This window comes from Tenrec ecaudatus, chromosome 11, assembly GCF_050624435.1.
Source record: "Tenrec ecaudatus isolate mTenEca1 chromosome 11, mTenEca1.hap1, whole genome shotgun sequence".
Lineage (NCBI taxonomy): Eukaryota > Metazoa > Chordata > Mammalia > Afrosoricida > Tenrecidae > Tenrec > Tenrec ecaudatus.
This window is the reverse complement of record NC_134540.1, coordinates 93,087,664-93,112,680: the sequence shown is the minus strand read 5'-3', so window position 1 is coordinate 93,112,680 and position 25,017 is coordinate 93,087,664. Positions and strand designations below refer to the sequence as shown.

General features: G+C 38.5%; 1 protein-coding gene across 1 annotated transcript in view; it reads left to right on the top strand.

Moving 5' to 3' along the window:
- The window catches only part of MYO16 (myosin XVI), a 599,120-nt gene that overhangs the window by 95,994 nt on the left and 478,109 nt on the right, over window positions 1–25,017 (top strand). The window contains exon 4 of the mRNA XM_075562598.1: window positions 21,702–21,810. Coding sequence (XP_075418713.1) covers window positions 21,702–21,810 — 109 coding nt within the window. The remainder of the gene's footprint in view (window positions 1–21,701; window positions 21,811–25,017) is intronic.

The following is a 25,017-nucleotide window of genomic DNA, read 5'->3' as shown; positions in this document are numbered from 1 at the left end:
ATTTATCATAAATTATTTGTAAATACAGATATGTGTACGTGTATGTGTATTACCAGCATATACTTAACAACATTAGAACATTGCTATTTAGGTGAATCAAAACTGTTTAATGCTTTGGAGTGGCTTAACTACTGTAATTGTTGTCAATTCATTGCCAAATGATCCACAAAACTCTAACAGATACTAATAATTGAGTTTACTTAGCCTTCACAATGTGTCACGCATTTTTCTACATGATATACTTTTGTCAATTTACTTAATTCTCAAAAACTCTGTTCTGTAGATGCCAGCAGTCTGTTCATTTTATTGGTGAGGCAATTGAAGCAAAGACAAATTCACGCACATATGGAAGCCCAGCTACTAAGTGATAGAATCAGGATTTGACCTCGTAGAGACTACCTTCAGAAGCTGGAGCTCTGGCCCTCTGCATTGCTGCTATAGTGCTTACAATATAGTTCACGCAGCGCAAACATTCCCAAGGTGGACTAACAACATCGTGATTCCCGTTGCTGTATCCTACAGTTTCTTTTCAAACACAGTGTTTAAATTGGTTATTTAGAAGTTAGAATGTGAATTAAAAAGCATTATGCATATGTGTTACTAAACAAAAACGTTTCAATACCAATTTTCTCTTTGTTTCAAAAGTTTATATGTGAAATAATCCAGAGGGAGAATATATTAGGAGCGGAGAGTCAAGAAATGATGAGTTCTTCAAAATGATGAGTTCTTTCAATATTTAAGGAAGGGATGATAGAGTGATTATTCAAACAATGTCTATCATACATTTCAATATGGTTTTGCAGTGTCTCTGCAGTTTTAGCCAATCCCTTTGTCGATGTGTGCTGTGTGCTGCTGTAATCCCAAAAGCTCCACCGCCAGTGTGGCAAATACTCCAGGTTCGCCCCCGGTGGGTACGTTTCAGGGGAGCTTCCAGCCTGTGATTAGTCAGAAAGAAGAGCTTCGCAATCTACTTCTGAAGATTAGCCAATGGGATACAAAAGAATACTAGGGATTACAAAACTAGACGAAACTACTAGGGATACAAAATAATACTGTTCGATTTGGTGCTGATCGTAAGACAACTAGATTGGAAGGTACTAAGCAAGGGCCGTGACAATGGACTCTAGAGTCCACCCGTTTTAAATGTGGCGCAGGAACAGCCTGTTTAATTTTGTCATGCGTGTGGTTGCCACGGGTTAGCGCAAATTGAATGGCAAATAGCTATGTCGTTTCATATATATTATCATTGCAGACACTTAAGGCATTTCCATGATGTAGCCAATGACTTAATATATAACTTATTGTGACATAAAGATTAAAATACCCGAGAGGTCAGTTAGTACAATGAATTCTGAAACCTAAACCTCTTACCTTTCAATAAAATATTTTAATACATCATACTTTTTATGTCCAACATTCATAATTGCTGAGAGTGTACATGTACCCAACTGAGAATTTGCAGTTGTACTTTTTATTTGAGCATCTCACTTACATGATTACTGTTTCCAATCTATATAAATCAAATATTCTGCATATTTTTAATTTGTATGATCTTCCAAGCCTATTATTCTATAACGCAACATTTTTTCAAATATTTTTCGCCAATAACTTCAGGACAATGTGTTATTTTCCAGGTTTGGGGAAGGCTTTGTGTTATTCAAGAAAACAAATCAAGATGGCAAAAAGTGACTAACTCATGCCATGTTTTATGTCATTGAAAACCTTGATTTCCAATACACACACACACCGAGTTTATTTATTTCTAGAGGTATTTCTGTTTTCCTTTACTACTTGTGTATGGAGAGAGAGAGAGAGAGAGAGAAACAGAAGCAAAAAACATACAAGTAGGAACATCCATATAACAATTTTGATCAGAATATCCAGGCCCGGAATCCATGCTGTACAATAGCCTCAGAATCAATCAGTTGCTACGGAAAGAAGAACAATAGACTTTCCTCTGCTGTTTTGAGCTGTGCAGTTTCATGGGATCTGAATGATCTCTAAGAGTATGGCTCAGTTCTCACTCTTTTTACTGGCTTGCCTTCACACTAAAGATTTGCTTTTATTGGCAGCTTGCTCCACGGGAAGGTTCAATTCAGTGTTGAGGGGGCTGCCGTTGCTAAGCTACCCGTGATGTAGCAGTGCTAAAGCCGGCCAATATGTACATTGAAACAGCTCCCTGCATTGTGGGCCAGGAGGAACACATGACACGTGTTTTGGTGTTCATTATTTTGAACGGGAAAGAGTTGGACAGAGTGAGTGCAAGCACTGGCTGAAGCCCATGGTCAGTAAAACAATTACCTGTGTTGCTACCTGTGTGTAGAATTATACTTTTGCTATTTGGTATTGATAAAAATGTACAAAGAATGGTTTGATGTCTAATGTGCCCTGGAATCATTTAATAGATGTTACACTAACGTGTATCTATTATGCATAGATTCTAGAGATGGTCAATACAATCTAGGGTAAGCTATTTTCATTTCTTTATTTTTAAAAAGAATAATAGACACTAAACGATCATTACATTATTCCTGTTATAGGCTACCAGGAGGTCTTTGAAGACAGTTGTGTTCCTTGACCTCAGAGGTGTCAAGCTAGCAAATTCAGAGCCATCTGCTAAGTGCAGCATGGCAGTATCTTTACCCCTCTTTCACGCCAGCACAATGAGATTATTATTGGAAACTGCCCTGATGCTGGAAACGTCCTGGGTCTTTTTGCTTGAACATCGGATGTGAGTAATTTGTTAGCCTGGAGGCTGGACGGTGTCGTGGACTACCGTTAATGGGAAATGTGGCATCACATCGGATTGATGAATGCTGGAGGCAGCTTCAAGGATCCCAGAGATTCTGTTGTAAATGACATAAACATATAACATCCATGTATTTAATGACTTAGTTGGACAGATTAAAATGAAATCATCTCAAAACTATCCATTAGCTGCTTGACTACACCTGGGTTACATATTATTGCATAAAACATGTAATTATTGGGTTATAAATGACCCTCTTCATTATATTGATTTGTTAAAGTTATGGACACTGGCTGCCTTTGCTATTTCAGAAAGTTATATTCATAAAACATGAACTAAAAATTGGAATGATTCAAATTCAGTCTCATTTTCCAGTCAGAACTGTGGCAGATGATAGACGTAAGCCAGGAGACTGGTCATCAACTTTTAATGTAAATAATCATACATATAATCCTCAATCTCTTTCCCAAGAGTTGAGCTTAACTTCTACTTCCCTGAGAAAATTGAAGTCTTCAGGCTCGAATGCTTTCAACTTCCTCCTGAAAACTATCAACTTCTTCTCCATTTATGCAGCTGCTCTTTTTCCACTTTAAGGGGTTTTTGTTCTCATTTAAAAGCTAAATTTTATGGTTCACAGCCCAGCGGACAGAATAAAAATATGAAAACAAAGTAATTTATAAATTATCAAGGGTTCACCAGGCTGGGAGGGTGGAGGAAGGAGTGCATAAAAAGGAGCTGATACCAAGGGCTTAAAGTACAAATAAAATGTTTTGGAAATAATGATGGCAACAAACGTACAAATATATATAGTTGATACAATGGATGTATGGATTATTATGTAAGAGCTGTAAGAAGCCCCTAACAAAATGATTTATAAATAATAGCTAAATTCTTCATCTCCTCTTTGGAGTCTCCTCATGGCCCCATTTCCAAAGATCTGTCCCTACTCATTTAATTTTCCTTACATTATTCTTGTAGTCATTCTAGCCACCATTTCCTTGATGGAGGTAATATGTCTCAGTCTCTTCCACTAGCAAACAAAGAAGGCTTTACCAAATGCATCCTCTCTAATTATTACCCACGTGTTCACTTTTCATATCCACGTTAAAGAACAATATGATTGACTTGACTTTCCCCAATCCAGTGTTCATTGTTCATTTTCAATCCAGAAATCCTGATCCTGTCCATTCTAGCTCCTCAAATTGATTTTGCCCCCAAAACGTTTACCATCTTGATAAGTTGTTGGTGCATGTACTTTATGGTCTATCTTAGGGTACCTACAGGCAAATATGAGGTGAATGTCAAGGATCCTACCTGTCTTAGTTATCTACCACAATTATTTGGTTTTTACATGCATAAACTATATACATTGATAGCCTCGTCTTTTCCTTCATAATGGGTATTGGGTATGAACCGATGACCTTGTGGTTAGCAGCCCAATGCTTTGCCCACAGATTCACTAGCATAAATATCCAATTTCAGACTGTTATCTACAGAGGAAGATTTTCTTCCTTTGTCACCTCTGGAGAAAGACCTCTGTCTCCTTTGAATACCTGTCTGCATGAATTTTCTTAATAAGCATCTCTGGATCCATGGTGCCTGCACTGAGAGAGACAATACTAGACCCAGAAAATAATTAATGCCATGTTATATGATATACATATACCAATTCATTATCTTGACTTTAGTGACCAAATATATAAATATCAGTCAACATTTTAAAGGATTTCCACTGATGATTATTAAAATTTCATTTTAACATTCTTGCTATAGAAAAACAATTATATTTTAAGTTCAAATATATTACATAAAAATAGAATCTTTCAAAATATTTCATATGTTAAAATTTTTCTTTTGAAGAACAGAGAAAAGCATATATTTTGAAAATAGCTAATAGAAACAGAGGTAGTCACCATGGAGAACTCTATGGATAGCAGTGAAGCACTGTCAGATACTGAAAATATAATAAATAGCACCAGAACATTGTCAGAGGTAGTGGCAGAAGATGAACCTGTCATATTGGAAGGCATCCTAACTATGATTGAGTAAGAATCACCTTCTCAAAGTAGAATTGACCATGTGGATGAAGAACAGTGTGTAGGAGCTCAGCTTCTGAAAGCTTCAGGGGAGAAGGTAACTGCCAACATTGATTAGTGGAAATGCATGACATATGAATTGAGGACAATGAGAAGTAGTCAAAGTAGAATGGATTACAAAAGATTTATACTTTAGACATTAGTAGCTGAAATGAACTGGTCTTGACTACTTTGAATCAGACAATCTTATGGTTTACTATTTCACGAATGACAGATTCAAGAGGGATGGTGTTAGACTCATCATCCAAAACGACATGTCAAGACCTATGTTGAAGTTCAATTCTTTCTGTGATATAATATCTATCAACATACAAGGAAATCCAGTTAATACTAATATTATTTCATTTGTGCACCAACATTAAAGCTAGTGATGATGAAATTGAAGAATTTTACCAATGTCACCAGTCTGAAATTGATCAAACAATGCAATCAAGGTGAATTGATAAAAATTGATTGAGGATGAAGAAAATTAAAACAAGTCCAGGAGAGCCAAAATACAACACTGAGTCTATCCTACCTGGATTTCAAGAACGTCACAAAAACCGATTTTATGCATTGGGTAAAAATGACAGAAGACCAGAAGAGGTGTGGGAGAACATTAAGGACATTATTCATGAGGAAAGCAAAGGGGCATGACATGATAAAATCAAAGGGATGAACAGAAAATTGGAAAGGGCACTTTGGGTAGACACAGTAGAATATTACAATGAAATATGCAATGACCTGGAGAAAATCAAAAAGGAACAAGAGGCTCAGCATATCTTAAACTGAAAGAAAAATTAAGACTCAAGTTTCAGTATTGAAAGATTTTATTGACAAAATATTGAATGACGCCAAAAACATCAAAAGACATTGGAAAGAACACGCAGGTCCATTGTATCAAAAAGAACAAGTCACCATTCCCCAATTTCAAATAATAATGTGTGATCAAGAACACAACTTCATCCATGATACTGGATGAAGAGGACCAATACGCACAGAAAGCAGTAGCCAAAAGCAAGGCTCCAGGAATTGACTGACTACCAATTTAAATGATTCAACAAGCTACTGAAGCACTGGAAGCACTCGCGATTCTATGCCAAGAAATTTGGAAGACAGTTACTTGGCCAACTGACCAGAAGGGACTCATATTTTTACCAGTTCCAGAGAAAGGTGCCCCAGCAGAATGAGCAAATCAAAGAACAAAATTGATAGCACATCATCCAAGACTACCATTCCCCATGAATCATACCGTGCTGGCTTGTGTGTTGGATGTTACTGGAAAGAATGTCTCTAATTTCGCAAATACAGGAAGAAGAATCTGATGGTCTACTTTTCAAAAATCAACCCACGAAAGCTCTATATCCAAAAAGCAGTAAGCTGCTGAGAATTTGTAGCATAGAGAAGATGAAGTACACTCTGAGACAAAAGCAGGGTGGTATGTAAGTATAAAGTAATGATGGATTGAAAGTAGCCTCATTTAAAAGTCAGGAGGGCTAACTTTCCTAAATATAAAATTAAGACAACTAATTAAATGCTGTGGAAGTCAGAGCAGAAGGTTCTGATTAGGTGGGGAACCATCGAGTTTGGACTTACAAGTATACCACAGATAGAAAGTGAACTTTATGATATTGATGAGTGGATTCGTGTCCTCCATGTTCAGTGACAGCATGACGATGACTTGACGTAAAGAAGGAGCAGTTGTAGGAAGTATTTGATTTCTCTTGGCTGACTGGCTAAATGTGCACTCTCAGGAAGTGACTGATTAGTATCCTAATCAGCAGTACACTGAGCGTAATAGCGCAGTGTTATCAGCGTGATTGTTCACTGTAGAATGCAATCTCAACTGAAAGAAGAGTTACAGGGTTTTGCACAAAGTGGCATAGGTGATGTAAGGTGGCATGATGTGGACAGATATGATGCTTCCCAAACAGTCCTCCAAGAGTGAATCACTGGGATGAGAGCTAACAGAGTAGAAGGTGCTGTCACCCAAGCGGAAGAAGAGACTTCCAGGCAACTGAGCAGCTCTTGTAGGAAGAGCAAGTCTGAGAGAAGGTGATTGTGGGCTTATAGACATGGAGAGAGGAGGAGAGAGCATGATAAGAAATAAGAATAAGAAACAAGTAGAACCCAATCAGAGCCACCCTATGCACAGCCAAGCAAAACTCAACCTGGTGTACTAGTCTCCCAGGTGTGTCATGTTGGAGCCCTTTATTGCAGCCACTGTGTCAATCCATCTTGCCTTGTTAAGGGTCCCCTTTTCACTGCCCTTCTACTTTACCAAGCCTAATGTCTTTTTCCCTGGACTTGGCACTCCTGATAACATGTCTACAGCATGTGAGATGAGATGAAGTCTTCCCATTGCCTTAAGGAACACGCTAGCTGTCCTTATTCCAACAAACATATTTGTTTGTTCTTTCCGCAATCTGTGGTACTTTCAATATTCTTCACAGTGCCATAATTCAAATAGAAATTTCTACGATTTCCCTTATTCAATGTCAAAGGTGGGTCCATGCAAATGAGGTGTCTAGGGATGTGTTGAGAGTATCAGTTAGTTGAGCATGTGTGGACATTACAATGAAATTTTAACCCAGCTGAGCAGAGAGTTCTTGGGATGGACAGTTGGTGTAAGAATTGGTGAAAAAGATTGGAGGGTGGAGGCATGGCGGACTTCTGCATCTTAGGCATGGGCCTTGGTATGATGGTTGAGTCTCCTTGCTCTTGTGCAGTCAGAGAAATTCAGATGTGTACCACCAGCCCCACCCAAGCACATCGTTCTCAGAAGAGTTTTTAATGTACATTTTATTTAAAATGCCAGTGATTTTATTATCCGAACATTGTGTAAAAGATCACGGTTTTCAGAGATGCTTGTTTCTCATATTTACTTTCATACATTGTCTTCAGCCAAATACAAGAGGAACAGATCAACGTATTCCCATGTGTATCTGCAGATGGAGAAATGTCGAGCTTTCCATTTCAGTCATTGGTGTTCACTCATTCATCTTTTGACACCATTAGAACAGACCTGGGTGTCAGTCAAATGGTTAGTTTTGGATGACAACATATATATATTTTTTGTTCAACTCAGAATCTTTCTCAGGGGACTGAGTGGGCTGTTTGCTAATAAATCAAAGCTCCACAGAAATAGAAATTATTTTGACATAAATTAAAACAAATAATCTTCTACTAACTATATTTGAAAATTGTTTTATTATATGAGGATATTGCAAACTAAACACTTATATTTTGGGAACTCATAAATTTCAGACCCCAGTAGTAAAAAACAAACAAACCCCAATTTATATTATAACACAAAATATTTTTCATGCTTTTAAGTTCTAGATCCACTTTATTTCTTTTTCTATATTACATTTCTTAGCTGCTAGATTTGGATATTTTAATATCAAAGGAACTATACTGAACTTTGGTAGCCTTGTGGGTTATACATTGGGCTGCTAACTGCAAGGTCTGTGGTTTGAATCCACCAGCCTCTCCATTGGGGAAAGAGAGGACTTTCTTTTCCCATAGAGTTCCAGTCTTGGACACTCACAGGAGTAGGTGTATCCCATTTTGTGGAGCTGCTATGAGCTGGCATTAACTCGATAGCAGTGAGTTTGTTTTTTTATTGCTTTATACTGTGTTTTGTGCACAAATACCTTATAATATTATGCTTGTGTTAGGGCTCTCTAGAGAAACAAAACCAGAACACTTATTATTATAGACAGATAGAAATAGATAGATAGATAGTACAAAGGAATATAACAGCTAATTAGTCCACACAGCAGTACAGAGGGTTCAGTGCAGCTCACTTCCATGGAACAGTTAATATACTGAAGGTCCTTCAACTCATGAGGGCTGCTGGATCCAAGGTCAAGGAAGCAGACAGCTGACTCTTCCCTCGGCAAGGCAGGCAGTCTGGCCGCAGGCAACAAACAGCTGGGTAGGCCAGATGGAATATCCAACTCAAGCAATGCAAGGCGACACAATCCACCATCCTCAAGCTTAAGCGAAGTATGCACCGGCAGCTTGAAAAAGTAGATCTCAAAGGAACCTCAAGCTCTAGTGACACCGTCCATCGGTTGGCTGTCCCACAAGTAGTGTATCTCACAAGTAGCCACATGCTGGTCTGATCACCAGAGAGCAAGAGAGAGGGAGGGGTGGGCCTTGCCGAGCCATTTATATCTTTGCCCTCCAATCAAACTGCAACTTTATTAATCCCACATGTTCCTATTGGCCAATTTAGCACAATAAACCTACATATCACAATATTTTGAACAATAATTCATTTTTGAAAACTCAAGTCAGGATGTGCCACATGAAAATAACTGTTTGACAGATTTGTATACTATGTTCTTTTAATGATTGTAGTCTTTTAAAAAATTAAAAATATCAGTTAAGCTTTATGAATAATTCTACTTTGAAATGTGCAACTACAGCACATATTATATCACACATTTAGAATGCTGTGTTACAGTGTGACCAGTTATTAATTTCTTTCATGTAGCTGGAAAGAATACTTTTAATTAAATAAAAAACACACAGTGTAGCTGTATATTTACTACCACTTCCCTGACTCTGTTATAATTTCTCCTAGGAATATATTACCAGGTAGATTTAATATATCACCGACAATTTAAAGGAGAAGAGCACCAACACTTAGCAGTAAAGTTGTGTATGGAATGAGGCAATGCCACATGAAAGGTGTGGTAAGGCATAGTTGACTTAAATTCCCTTAGCAGGTCTAGACACACAGAAAGGTGTCATATGCTGAGCTGATAATCCAAGAAACTGGACTATATGAAAAATAAGGCGACATCAGGATTGGGGAGGCTGATTAACAACCTGTAATATACAGGACCCAAACTTGCTTGTAGAAAGAGGACTAGACATTCTTGCTGATGAAGATCAAGGACAGCTCACTCCAATATGGATTACAGCTTCATATCAACAGAGCAAAAATTCACACAACCGGACCGACAGGTAGCATCACAATAAATGGAAACAGATTGAAGTTGTCCAGGGTTTTGTCTTGCTTGGATCCGCAATCAACGCTCATGGTAGCAGGAGTCAAGAGATCAAAAGAGAATCGTATTGGGTAAATTTGCTGCAAATGACCTCTTTAAAGTGCTGAAAAGCAAGTGTTGAAAAATAAGAATGATACTTTGAGGAATAAGATGGACCAAATGCAAGCCATGATATTTTCAGTTGCCTCAGAGGAATGTGAAAGTTGGACATTGAATAAGGAAGATCTAAGAAGTGCCTATGCATGTGAAGTATGGTATTGTGAAGAATATTGAAAGTACCATGGACTGACAATAGAAGAAACACATCTGTCTGGGAAGAAGGACAGACAGAATTCTCCTCATATGTGCATATGGTGAGACTCTGTCTCATGAACTTTGGACATGTCATCTGGAGAGACCAGTCTCTGGAGAAGGAGGCCATTCTTGGTGAAGTGGAAGGGCAGCCCAAAGGGAGAAGCAGGACAGCATTCGTGAAGATAGTGCAGGGCTCATTCCTGCTGTGCAGACAGGGTCGCTATGGGTCAGCAAGGACTCAAGGGAACCTAGAAAGAAGATACATAAATAATGCATTGGAGCTTAACCTGTGGTCAAGTTGGCAGATAAAAATGCATATGTATAATTTAGTAACAAATGACTTGTAATAGGTAGTATGAGTTAAAACTTTGGATACTGTAAGTCAGGTGGCGATATATACATAAACAAGTCAGGGCATACCTAGAGAAAGAATGTGGAGCTCAGAAGGTAAATTAAAAGTAAATAAGTAAATCCAAAATCACACCACAAAAAACCCCTCAAATAGATGAACTGACACATTGGTTGTAACAACGAGCTTAAACATAATTAAAGATGGTGCAAGCCTGGCAGTGATTCCTACTGTTCAACACGTGTTGCTGTGAATCAGTACCTGTCAATACCACCTTGAAACAACTAATAACTACATGTGGAATGTAATGAAGGATATGTCTCAAATATATTTCAGCATTAACACTTATGTTTTAAAACTTTCTTATAGAACTGGTAGACAAATAGGGCTTTCTATTCCCATAAACTGTTCCCCCAGACACCCCCAGAGCAGTTCTCCCCTGCCTGAAAGGTCCCTCTGATCTGGCATCCACAGAACATACATTAAACCTGACAGAGCTCATTAAGGGGGCTAGATAAAGACAGGATGTCAGGTATGTGAGGATCTCTCTCTATTATCATTGAAAAGAAGCATCTGCTTCCACTCTTTCCACTGATATTTTGAAAGGAAAATCAGTAAGAATGCTGCTTTTAAAAAAATGAGTTAAAGAAGTAAACAGAATACAGCTTCCCATTTTCAGGAATTTAGAGATGGGGTGTAATTTAACAAGAGAGCAAACGCTAATGGAGCCATGTGTTTGTGGGAGGGTCCGGAGCTCCATGTGAGACTTACAAAGGGCAAGAATAGGAGGAGACAGCCAACTGGGAATGCCTGTCAGACACTGGGTGCTGCAAAGAAAACAAGCGAAGAAAAAGTCACATTTGCATAAGTAAGGCAGCAGAAGCCCTGAAGTGGGAGCAAGTCAACCTGTGAAGAAGCAAAAAAAAAATTGAAAGACGACGACAGTGCATTTGAAAGAAAGCCCAAAGTAAAGTAATTGAGAGAATTAAAGAGACAGGAGGCTGCAGTGAAGACCCATAAAGAAAATGCCAGATTTAGAAGGAAGCCAGAAGCTTGCATTTGCATGAAAGTTGAGGAGAGTGGGGTGGGGGTTATGGTGTGTGTGGAGTGCAGGGAGGTCCTTGAAGAGTTTCCTTGGGGCCATTGGAGCCTTATAATTGACATGAGAAGCATCTCACTGAGCAAGAAAACATGGAAAAGCAAACACTCGGAAGGAGGTGGCAAACCACTGTCCACTTCAAATGTCAAAATGGATGACACTTTCTGGGGTCTCCCCATCCCATGGATACAAATTTTACAAGGTGCATACGTAGTACATTGGAATAACACTTTCTATAATAAATAGAGTAAAAGAAATACGGTTGATGGTAACCTAAGGCACTTGAGTTCAATTAAACATGAGGACAGTTAGCACCAGACACTAAAACAGAAAAAAACAGCTTTCTTTTTCTGTTTTGTTTCCGTTGGTAAGCAGACCTAAAGAGAATGTATTGTCTCAGAATAGTTATGGGATGTTCAGTTTCACAAAATATGCTTTTGAAAGAGCAGGATAAATGGACTAATCTTGGAGAATGCCTTAGTGAATGATTAATCAGGAGGTCGCTGGCTCTTTTCGTTCCAGGCGTCAGTCAGTAAATCATTGACTCGGGACCTGCATGGCTGACTGCTGCCAAGGAAGATCCATTGAGTCATGTGTGGCACATATAACCACCACGCAAGAATCAATGAGGGGCTTCGGAGGAAAGATAATAAAAGTGACTTTTACATTGGGCTCAAATGATCTTAACTTCTTTTATCCATGTGTCCCTGAGTATTGCGAATAGTTATTAAGCACTTGACTAATAGTTGAAAGGTTGTTGGATCAAACTTAGGCAGAAACTTCTCTGAGGACAAGTTTAGAATTCTGCTTCTGAAAGGTCTCAAACGCACTGCTCTGGAGCCAATTCAGATGAGTAGCGACCTCTATAGGACAGTGTGGAATTTCCCGTGTGGGTTTCAGAGACTATAGATCTTACAAGAGCAGAAAGCTTCATTTTTCTTCTGAAGAGTGGTTTAGAACTGCTGACCTCATGGTTAGCAGCTCAACACATAACCCACCAGGTCACCGCCTTGAAAACCACATTCTACTCTACACACATAGGATGGCCTGGAGCGATGATGCCCGGGAAGGCGATGGACCACAGCTGTTGTCACTGGGGGCTGATTTCTACTCTTAGTACCTTTTCGTTATATTCTGATCTAGTTGACACAAAGCACACCCAAGTGCGCTCTTCAGACAGTTCTTACATGTTGTCGAAAGATTTACTGTTCATCTCGAAATTTAGTAAATTTGGAACATCTTGTACCAGAAAACTAGGCATGTTTGTTCAGCATGTTTCATAGTTACGTTTTCATATTAAAACAAACTAATTGTCTTAATCTAAATATATTCCTTGTAGAAATGTGATGAATGACATAAATTTTAAAACGAAAAAATGGCTAGCAATCCCACATTTGGGGCTACTCACTGGATGTTTTTATATATTTATTTACTCAATCAAAAGCTTAGTGGTATTGCGAGGTAAACATTGGACTGCAAGCTACAAAGTCAGTGGTTCAAATCCACCAGTTACTCTAAGTAAAATTGAGGAGACCTTCTTTTGTAAAGATGTACAGTCTAGGGAACCCTAAGGTGCAGCTCCACTCTGTCTTACAGGGTCCCCATGGGGCAGAATTTATTAGATGGTGGTGGGTTATTAATTCAATATCCCTCTACTCTCCCTCTCTCCATGCATATAAAAATCTTACAATAATTTATGTGATACCATAAATATAGTTTAGCATTCTACATTTTATGTTCAGTTTCAAAACTTATCCAATCTCTAAAGTTTTCTTCTACAGCATGGCTTGAAATTATGTACAGTTACATCATATAAATATCATGGAATATTCTCTTACTTTACACATTTTATGCAAGTTCTCTCTATTTTATCCCAACATTTGCTATAGTATAATGGCAATATGTATTTCACTTCATAAATATTTTATATAAGTGATTATGTATGTATATGCTTATATATTTTTCACTTTAAATTTATATGAGTCATACACAACCATTATCTTGAAAACATAATTACACTAGGTTTGTTGGGGGGAAAAAACAAAACAATATATTTCCTTCAGCTTTTCAGTTCCAATTTATGTTCCTAAATGTAACCATTTTCAACTCTTTTAGATGGTTCTTATATTTATATTCCCATCATTCTAAGTAACAATATTCATCCTGCTGCACTTTGGTCACCTCAGTATGAGAGTTGAAGGATTACATACTAGTTAAACACTCCCGATGCTCATTAGACACACGCACTTAGCATAGATGCTCATTCTCCCTATATCAGCATATCAAACTCATACAGACTAGCATGTAATGATTCCAATAGCATGATTGCATGGATGTGATCCATGCCCTGTCATTTGAAGTTCAGGTACTCTTACTTTCTTCGATATTTGTTTTCTGAATTATTGCGGCAGCATCTGTACTACACAGAAACATTTGCATAGGCTCAAAGGAATAATTGCGGACTTAAGTTTACAAAGGGAGCTGTAAAAATGTGCTCAAATATAATTTCAACTGTAATAAAATTTTAGACGTTTGTAATGAAGGTTTAAATTTTTATTACCATAAAAATTTACAATCATTAAAATCTCCTGGTAGACTTTAACCATAATAAGGGCTTAATATATAGTTCCTTTAAAAAATAAATGAATTCCCAACTGTGTCATGTTTTCCCTTATCTACCAAGGATTTACATGTAGAAAAATTATGGGTTTATTTTTTTTCCCTGTCTCAACAATGGAGACCCAAGAGAATTCCCCACTTCCCTCCAGAGACTTAGGATTCTTCTGTTCTTCCGAGAATTCTCGTGATAGATGGCAGATTGATCCTCAGCAGTATTCTGGGTGCACAGACTCTACAAAAGGGAGAGCTGTGTGCCAAGACACATGTTTGTCGATGATAATTCACCCTTTCAGGCTGTCTGCATCCTATCCGACAGCCTCTCTCCATGACTCCTTGGGATTTTAGCTAGCGCATCTTAATCAGAACTTTGGAGAGAGGTTGGGATTTATATATTGGGGTAGTGACATTCCCATTTGTTACCACACCAGTTTCTTTGAGTGTCTTAAATACATTTCAGAAAGACAGAGGGCTTGCTTTCTTTTTAAAAAAAAAAAAAACAAAACAAACCCATTCATTCATTCATTCATTTATAAATTATGACTGGAAAGGTTGCTTTCTGAACAATTCTTATTAACTAGCATACCTTCCAAGGGCCCTGGTGGCACAGTAGGCAAGGTATTGGGCTGCTAGTAGTTCAAAGCCACCAAATGCACCCACGTACAAAGGTGAGGCTTCCTACTTCCATAGAGAGCTACAGTAGGAGAAATACACTGAGGCAGTTGTGCTCTGTCCTGTAGGTTTACTAGGAGTTGGCATAGACATGAAGGCAATGCATTTTTGAGTATTCCTGCCAATAGTATTCAATAAGTGTAAAGAGTTTACAAAACGGATGTGGAGTGGGGTAGGCAGAGGTACTACCCAATACCTTATAGATTAATTGTTGCTGGTTTCATCTATTTGCCTTTGGAGCTATTGTGTAATATCCTTCATCTTCAGCTAGTTTCATTTTTCAGGATGTTCATGGATTTATGAGCCTTCTTAATGAAGTCAGTTTACTGGTGTTAGGCTAATAAATTTTAGCAGTTATCAGTTCTTTAGATAATGCCCTTGAAAATACAAGATAACACTTTTAAAAAAGTTTATTTTCATTCTCCTGTGTCAGTTGTAAGCAATAGAGAAATCTCTATAATATTTCCCGGGGTCAAAACTCAAAACTGGAAATATATCCATTGGATACATTTTTTGGAGACCTCATTCAAAGGGAACTGTAGGTGTCCCCTTACACTTTCAAAAGTACTGTTTGCCCTATTGGGTTGCTTTAGAAACAGATTTCTTTAGGGGGTCTCCGCTAGATCTCAGGGTGGTTTGCAGTTTCATTTCAACCTGGTGGTAATAGAGGACACCGGGGTATTTATTCCGATAAGTTACAAGAGCTTCACTAGAAGCTTTTTCAATTTTCGTCCTTGGTATGCTGACAATGGCATTTCACAAAGAACGCTTACCTCCAGCCATTTATTTTATTTCCGCATTTCCGATTTGTTCCATACATTCCAGGTGTGACGTGAAGAATGGAGGGAAAGAAATAGAATTTACCACCTGTGACAGTCCACGGAGCCCTTAGTGGAATGTTCCTCTCTCTTTCTTTACCACAAGTTCATCGTCCCTGTTCTGTCCAGGATTTGAATTCTTAAATGGCATGCGTAACTGTGCTGGAGGAGAAGGAGGTGTGGCTTCTTATATCACACTTTGTGGAGTTATTTTTCCCTAGTAATATGTGTTGGCATGGTATTGTTCTTATCTAACTACTTTTAATTAAGCGCCAATTATACACAAAGCAGTGGGAAGGTATACATGTATACTCAAAACTTAAAGACATGTACACTAAATACTCATGGTTGAGTCCACTCTGCAACCTGAAGAGCAGTAACTGTCACCGAGAAAACCGAGAGAGATTGATAAGACACAAAGGAACCCCGGTAGTGTGGGGATGAAAGTAACTGCAAGGCCTCATCTCCCAGACATATATGAAATCCTTGAATTGATCATCTGTATGGTTCTAAAATATGAAGGATTCATATCGTTAAAAAATCCAGATGTTCCTCCCCAGAAGTAGCTTCTGTATTAAGTTTTGTTCTTCTTTCTTGTATTTATTTAGGTTGCACCTGAGGCTGTGGCATAGGAGACCTGTGCCCTTGTAGTGTAGGGACTGCAACTTGGCTTACCAACTACAAGGTCGGCTCTTTGAACCCATCTGAGGTTCTGGGGAGAAAGCCGAGCCTTTCTGCTAGCCGACAGATTTAAACCTCAGAAAGGCAGAAGGGCAGTTCTCCTGCGCCCCCACAGAGTTACGGGGCATTCGAATTTCCTGGATGGCAGAGCATTTCGTTTTATAACCTCTGAGGCCCCCATGAACCGTGTCTCCCAAAATGCATGGTGTAATTTATTTTACTTTTAACACCTAACACCACTGTATGTATGTATGTATGTATGTATGTATGTGTATGTATGTTACCTTACACTTTGCAATCTAGTTAATGATCCACTCCCTGTTCCCTTTCTACTCCTGGTAATGTCCCAAGCATGTTTCTTTGAGTGTGGAAGACTTTTCTTGACTTCTTGTAATAACAGTGTTTTTCTACACGTCACATGTAGTTATGCATGGTGACTGCCTGCATTTCCTGTTTTTGAGGCTAAAAGTTAAACATTTATAAGGCTTCTTATTGGGATGCATTTATGTAAGTGGAATGATTAATGATGGATAACCCGAGTAAGCAAATTAAAAAAAAAATCTTTCCACGTTGGCGATTATTCCAACATAAAGATCTCTTTTCATATTGCAATGATTATAGATTGTGTTGCGATGATATTAGCTTTGGGTTGTGAGAACCTAGGCCATCTGTTAACCAGGGGCTCCTCCTGTTGGTTAATGACCAATTGAAAGTCTCTATGTCAATATTTCCTTTCATGGAGCTTTGAAGTCAGAAAGTCTTTCTATATCTATATCATCTATATAAGTGCATGTGTGTTTAAAACATTTGTCAGTCCTCAGTTGCAGAATGGATTTGAGGAATTTTTTTGCTTTGCATAAATAACATTGATTAAACACATCCCTGATGAAAACTAATCATGATGTGATTGATTAATTCTCCTGAAGCAGAACTGATTTGACTTTCAGTTTACATTGTACAAAGACAATTACCATTGGATTGTGCTGTTCATAGTAAAGGAAGCTTGTTTTCTTTTTTTTTAATTTTGAGATTCATTTCTTTACTTGATACAAAAGATAATAACTAATGTCATTATAAGAAATTTTATGTATGGTGATTAGATGTAGGACCGAGAAATTAGGAAGACATTTCAAACACACACACACAAACTCCTTTAGGGCATAATAAATGGGTACCACATCTAAACTGCTTATATTCAATCATGACTAAGTATATATTTTTCTGCTATCTCACTTTCAATGTTTTCTCAAAGGCTTAACTTCCTAATTCATATGTTTTCATAAAGTTCAGCACTCCTTTACTGAAAATATTAGTTGGGATTTAGATAATTTATAGTGATTGCTAAATGTGTTTTCACTGTACCTTAAAATAAGTTGAAGTTTGAGTGTTCTTTACCCTCTATGAAGCTCTAGTCTAAAGGCCTTAAGTCCTCTACTTCCCAAATCCTGAAATAAAATAACCACTCATACAATTAACTGTGTGCACCGAATACCACACACATTGAAGTTCTTATTTAGTGTTAACTTGCTAATTCTGTGCAGGAAGTCACCTTGTATCCAAGAAAACAATATAATTTATATATTTGCCAGTTCAGGAGCATTTTTCTCTGACTTTTATTTTCATAGGCCAAACATTGTTCATGGAGTCTTAAATCAGATATATGAAAGCTGCAGTTTAGAAGATCATTAATGAAATATATTTTGAAATATCACGTTCATGCCTAGGAAGTGAAAAGATATATTATAAAACAGATAGGTTTTTATAATCTTCATGTTATGATCGAGCAGTTCTTAGAGTGATATTTTCTTTGAATTGACTCATTTGTTAGTTTTCCACTTTGAAAATTCAGGAAAATTAATTTGTATTCCCAAGTGATTCAGAAGATGTGCGTGTGTGTATGTGGTGGGTGAGGGGTGGTTATGTGTGTGTTCAAACAAGAATTAACTCAGTGCCTGATAGATGCTACTGAGGAAAGACCCCGTGGGTCACCGGCACTGCTTCTCTCTGCATTCGGAAACTGGACCCTCCTCATGCCATTAAGTCCTCGGACATTTTGAAGAAAAGCCGTGGCTGGCAACTCAGCGGTTCCAGAGTTCCAATGGGATCCATTATCAAGTAAGACCACACATTCACGTCTACGGTTCATACCATGAATAAAAAATAAGTCAGGAAAGTTATCATGGGTGTTCATATTAATATTATGTGGAGTAAAATTAGGACTCTTGTCATGAAATTAAATTATGAAAAGAGAAGAATGACTTTTTCTATGTGAATGTAAGATATAAATAAGCCTCTGTGTCGCCTTTTGCATTTGCTGTCCCTCTGCTGGTCGCCGTCCCCTGTCCTTTATTCTCGAGGTATCCACCATCTCATGGGAAAATGGATCTTGTCCTCCCTGGAGCCTCACAGGGGCTGATGTCCCGTGTCTTCTTAGGATAACTTGATTAGAAGTTGCACTTGCCAAAGTCTTTCATTCACTTGCCATCTTCCCCCTCCAGAAGCCATGGACAAGATCCAGGGCCATTTCATGTCATTTATTCGCACCAACAACTGAGCCGACGTCTGGTATCGCCAGAGTAGAACAAAGAAAGACAGACTTGAAGTTGATAGTAAATGGATAATTAGCACAACAACTAACACCATCTCTGCTGTTCATGGTCTCACTTCTGCTTCCAGGGAGGGAGGAATGTGCCTCTAGTCCACTTGCCATACGATGCATGAGAAAGGCTGCATTACCTAGTTGATTAAGCGAGAGGAAAACCATTGCTCCTTTTTGTTTAAGTGCACCATGGGGCGAGTCAAAGCCAACAACAACAATAAGCCCAGTATGAACCTGATATTATTAATTATTGAAAAAAGCAATGGATTTAACTTCAAACTTTGAGAAAAGAAATATCCACATGAACAAATATTGTCTCACTAGAGATAGCAAGCAAATCTTTGTTCACATTTTTAAAAACTTATTTAGTGGTTATGAAAGATTTCATTTATAGGCTGTTAGAGAAATTAGTCATAAGAAGACTGACATGGTCAAGGGTCTTGTCCTAAATCAAGGGCAATAAAATCAACTGCACTACATTTGCTCCTCTGTAATGAAACAGAAAAGGAGTGAAAGAGAAGCTACACGAGGGCAAGGGAGTTAAAAAAAAGAGGGAAAAGAAGAAAAGAGGCATATTGAAAGGATAAAAGTAGGCACCTGAAGAAAACACTGAAGCTCGTGCTGAATCATTGAAGGGAAAAAAGATTGGAAAAAATACTTAGCAGTATGAGTAGCATCAAAGATGATGTATCTATTGTTCGATATACCAACAATAGATGATGGCTATTCAACTCTCTCAGAATGTGGTATATGATTAAGATACCACCATGTGCTCCATGGGAGAAAGATGAGGCTGTCTGCTCCTGTGAGCGCCGAGAGCCCCTGAAACCCAAAAGGGCAGATTCACCATGTTCTTCAGGACCGCAGTATGACAAACGGAGGAATCATCTGATGATTCAGCAGCACAGAAGAGTGATGGGAACTGCAGCGAAAGAACCCAGCTTCAATATTGAAACACCACCTTTCAGTTTCATGCTTTCTTTAAAAGAGCCTTATTAATTATTCAAGAATAAAGATATTCTTTCCAAATTCAATTACTGTTTATTCTTCTTGTGAATGATAACATGTGATCCTTAATGATATTCATTTAACCCTGTGCCCGGGCATTTGTTTGTTTCTTTTATCGAATTCTATTTGAAACATTTAATAATTGGAGGGAGGGTTCATTTATCTCCTACCTATTATGGTAGTTGAATAGCTTTTATAATTAATATTGAAATGAGTAATGGTCCCCTGTAGTCTGCCTCCTGTTAATTGATTCTTTAACAATTCATATATGTGTATAGATGACGATTTTTATCCATGTTATCAGAATCCAAAAAAGTAGAGATGTGGGGGATAATCAGCAGAGTGTATTTAAGAATGTGTCTAAAGTGATTTTTTTTCAAACTCTGGATAACTAAAACTAAATTAGAAGCATTAAGAAGATAATTAGAAGTTTTTTGCATTTTATAGTCACATGGTTTCCCTGGGTGAGTGGAAATCTGAATATATGTGATCTGCTTTCATCAAATTACAAAATAGATTTATGTGATTATAGAAAACCCTTGTGTGATACTTTCAACATGCTGCATAAATGAAACAACTCCTTTTAGGGCAAATATTAAGATATGGAATTTTTTATTGCTTTGATCTACCTTTTGTTTTATTTTTTGCAAAGTATATAAAGAGATTCATTATAAATCTGTGTAAATTTGCTGATGTATTGAAAAACTACTTTTATATATAGTATAATAGAAATAAAATGCAAACTCTTTAATATATACATGTATAAATAGGACAATTTCAAGCCAAGGTAGGCACACAGACTGCTCTTCAGTAAAGGCAAGAGGGGAACATTTCATTTGTGTAAACTGAGTTGAAGAGCATTCTGCACTATGGGGAGGTACGTCTTAGACAATAGGTATATGGTCAAACCATGGCCATGGAAGAAGTGTTCATCATGGGAGGCAAATCTAAAAATAAAAGGTATGCAGATCGTTAAACCATAAGGCTCACTGGAGGCAATGACTTGACAAACTCTGTAGGGCTGAACGCACAGCTTTCACTGGACTTCCCCGGGGTCCGGGCAAGATGGACAACAGGCGTACCCAGAGACATTGAGCCCAGAAAGGGCTTTTTGAAGGCTTTCAAAGGTGTGGGCTCGCCACACTTGATACGCCAACTCTACGAATACCTTCTGTGGTTGACGTTTTTGTTAGAAAATAATTTTTGAAAAGAAACAATTTTGAAGTCTTTATTAACATGCAGCAGGATGGTAAGGGCTCAAAGATGAGCTTTGTGGAGAATGAGGAACGTGAAGATTTTATTAGAGGAACAGCATGCAATCGGTGAAAGTTCAGGTTGGTTAGACACGCTCATCTTTCCACCTTTGGAAGGTACAGGACACCGCTTGTATCTTAGAAGGGGCTTGGGCTCTAAGGGCAGCCAGCAGAGGAGTTGTGCCTTGGCATTAAGTTGGGTTTAGCAAGAAGAGTTGGGAGAAATAGTTGCAATACACACCTTGCAAGTATTACTGAAGCACAGTTCATCTTTCATTATTCTCACAAGTTATCTAATGTATTTATCTTAAACATCAATTCTCACTTCCTACTTGACTCTTGGGCATTGAATATCTAATATAAGCTTTCAGACTCAGTTTCCAGACAAAGGAATGAAGTGACACTGTTTCATGCTTTCTTTCATTTTACAGTATGTAATTATTTTTCTTTTCATTTCTGTCTAGGCTGGAGCCAATGTCCTTCTTCAAGATGTTAATGGGAATATACCGTTAGATTATGCTGTAGAAGGCACAGAATCAAGCTGTATCCTGCTGACCTATTTGGATGAAAATGGTAGGCAGAAGCTTAAAAAATCATTAATAAAATAGATTAAAAGACAAATTGGATGTGTGCCTTGAGTTTTATATGCATTCTGACATCACTTCAGGTTGATGTTGTTTCCAAGGGTTATGGACACGAAAGTATTTTTCTATTCAAATGTTCGTTGCCCTTTCTGCAATTCATTGTTGGTTTACGAAATGCAGTTCTGCTAGCCTGCAGAAATCTAGAGGACAACAAAGAAGGAACATTTTAACAAGCATTTAGAGTCCATAATTAGTGGGACTGGGTTTGTAATTATAATCTATCCTCCACTGGGAGGGGAAGGGAAGTGAACCGGGGCAATTGAATTTTGAGTTAATGAGAGCAAGGTCATTTGAAGTGTATTCTCTTAGGAGCTGATGGGTCTAGTCAGAATGTTACACGAGTAAAATACAGCTAGGAGACCTGGTCGGGTAGGGTTTGTGCATGCAGCTGCTAACTAAAAGGCCAGTGGTCAAAACCCATTAGTAGTTTTGAGAGGGAAAGATTTGACACTCTGCTTCGGAAAAGATCATGGCCTTGGGAAATCTATGGGGCAGTTCTCCTCTACTGTCCTGGGTCACCTTATGTCAGAAGAGACTCGATGGCCAGAGATTTTAAAAGTCAAGGTTTCAAGTCAAGGTCAGTTTGTGCAGCATTCCTGAGCCCGACTCCTTAGAAACACAAATGTCAGAAAAAAGCCCTATGATCGCGGGGCTGGTCGGTGAAGATGGTACTGAGTCCCCAAAGATGCTCACTGACAAAAGAAGGTTTAATTATACGGAGCCCAGTGTATAATTTCATGAGTAAGTTCAGCATTTGGGAAAATGGGAGGTGTTTGCATTCCTGAACCAAATATGGTATGAAACTAAAGAGGCATGCCTCTCCCTTTTCCCCTTCCCTTTTCGCTTTTCGGTTCTACTGTTTAGGTACAAATAACCCAGAAGTCCCAATCCCTTCAAGTGTGACTCTTCATCAGAGAAAAAGTTGACATTTTTCAGAACCACAGTGTGGCTGACTCTAACCTTCGCTCCTCTAAGAAACGCCCTTACAGCTGCCTCATTGTTCCCTCATGCTCCTTGCCTCCTCCAGATTTTTTTTTCAAGCTTTATTCTGAGACTGGCTTAGAATAATAATAATTAGCACTAAGCAGCCATATTCTTAAGAAAAAATACAAGCTCATTAATTGTGAACACAAGGTAGTATCATTCTCTTAAGGTAACGAACGACAACGCTGTGGATTAGTTGTGCTACTGAAGGTCATTTAGTCAGGGCTTCAGGGACAGAAGCAGGACTGAGCACTCAGCATCTCCCTCATTCTCTACTATCTCCCCTTGTAAAAGAGATCGTTTCCTTCTTTCAAGTCTTATTAACTGAGAGTCGCTGGAGAGGGATCGCATTACCTTTAAGGGTCTGAGTTATGCAGCTGTTTATTATTTGGACCGGTGTAAACCTTTACATGAATTACCAAATTGTGAATTTTCATGAAGAACATGGCCAGGTTATATACAGCTGTACCAGTTCAAAAAGACTTCCTTTTCCGATGTTCTTATGGTTCAGAATTTTGAAAACCTTGGTCTGCTCACCCCACGGTAAGGAGTTTGAAAATATCAGTTGCTTCTCTGGAAAAAGATGAGGTTTTTCACTCCAGCAAAGAATCCATGTTAGAAACTCACAGAGGCAGCTCTACCCTGCCCTCTATGGTGTGAGTCAGCATTGACGACTACCATTGAGTGAGTTTTAATCCTAGTGGTGGTTGGTGGTGGTGCAAATTGCTAAGTGTTTAACTGCTAACCCAAAGGATGGCAGTTTGAGTCCACCCAGAGGGCCCTTGAAAGAAGAGTCTTTTGTCTAGTCCCTCCCACACCTCACCCCAAAGTCATTAAAACCCTCTCCAACAGAGTTCTCCTCTGAAACACATGGGGTCAACATGAGGCAAATATGACTGGATAGTGATTGATTTTACAAAGGAATTAACATTATTCTAAACCATCTCTACTCAGGGAATAATTTGATTTCATAAGGAAAGTCCTATAGGCACATCAGTGTATCCATACAAATAGCAAAAACAAGATGCATTCTTCTGTGAGGGCAATTAAAAACAAGATTGAGGGGGCGAAAATAAGATATGGCTGATTGGAGAGTTAAGAGAAAAATCTGTCAACGATGGCTGTCACAATCAATTTGTAAAATACATGTTTGCATGTTTGCTGGAACAAATTAGATTTAAAACCTCTTAAATTTTTAATTCTGTTTTCTGTTTGTCACTGCTGAACTGGCCTTCGCTTCCCCTTCCATCTGCCTCTTCCCTCATCGTGTTCCCTGTCTGGCTCTGTTTATGTCCTTTCCACTCCCCTTATCTGTGTCGTCTCTCTGAGTTCTCAGTAAATAGTGTCTAACTCGATTTATTCAATGGCCATCTTGTTGTATTTTTTAAAGGTTATCTGTGTTGACACTCTGCACTGATGGCATTTGATTTTTCTAATATTCCAGGACTAGATAATTATTATTATTTTACACTCAGTGTATCAGCACTACCTTGATTCTTGCAGTTCTTGAATCTTCACTAGGCATCGTACAGTTTCAATGCAGATCCCTCATTGTTCTGTCACATCAGGATGCAGGTGGCAGGAGGCAGACAAGGTCGCGAACAAGTTGATTACATGGAAAAGCGTTGGTCACAAATTCTAATTGTGCTGTCACCCCCGACTTACAGTGTAAACTTGAGCACAGCAATTAACCACGGCTCAATGCCTGAGCTGCTCCGGCTGTAAAATGAGACAAGCGTGAAGGACTGATTGAGCATGTGATGAATAATAGATCTCGAATGCCAGGTAAACCAGCTGGCAGGCCAGGAAAGCCATTGATTCGAAAATGAACTAGCAAGAGAACCCAACATGGCCCAGGAGCAACACTGAGCAGGAAACAAAGAAATCCCCAATTTCCTGAAAACAAATGAAAAACAAAAGCAAACAACCAGCTCATATAGAACCACCCACAGCTTTCCTCTCTTTCGGAGAACCACTGTGGTTGCCAGGTGCTCACAGGATGCCTCCTTCTTTGAGAGACAGTGTTGCTAGGTGCCCTACTAGGAGCTCTCACTTGGACCAGACCAACCACCACAGAACACAACTTCCCAGTACTGTGCTTCTTCCACACAACTCTCCTGACTTCTTCAACCTTCCCCTTCCCACCCAAGTG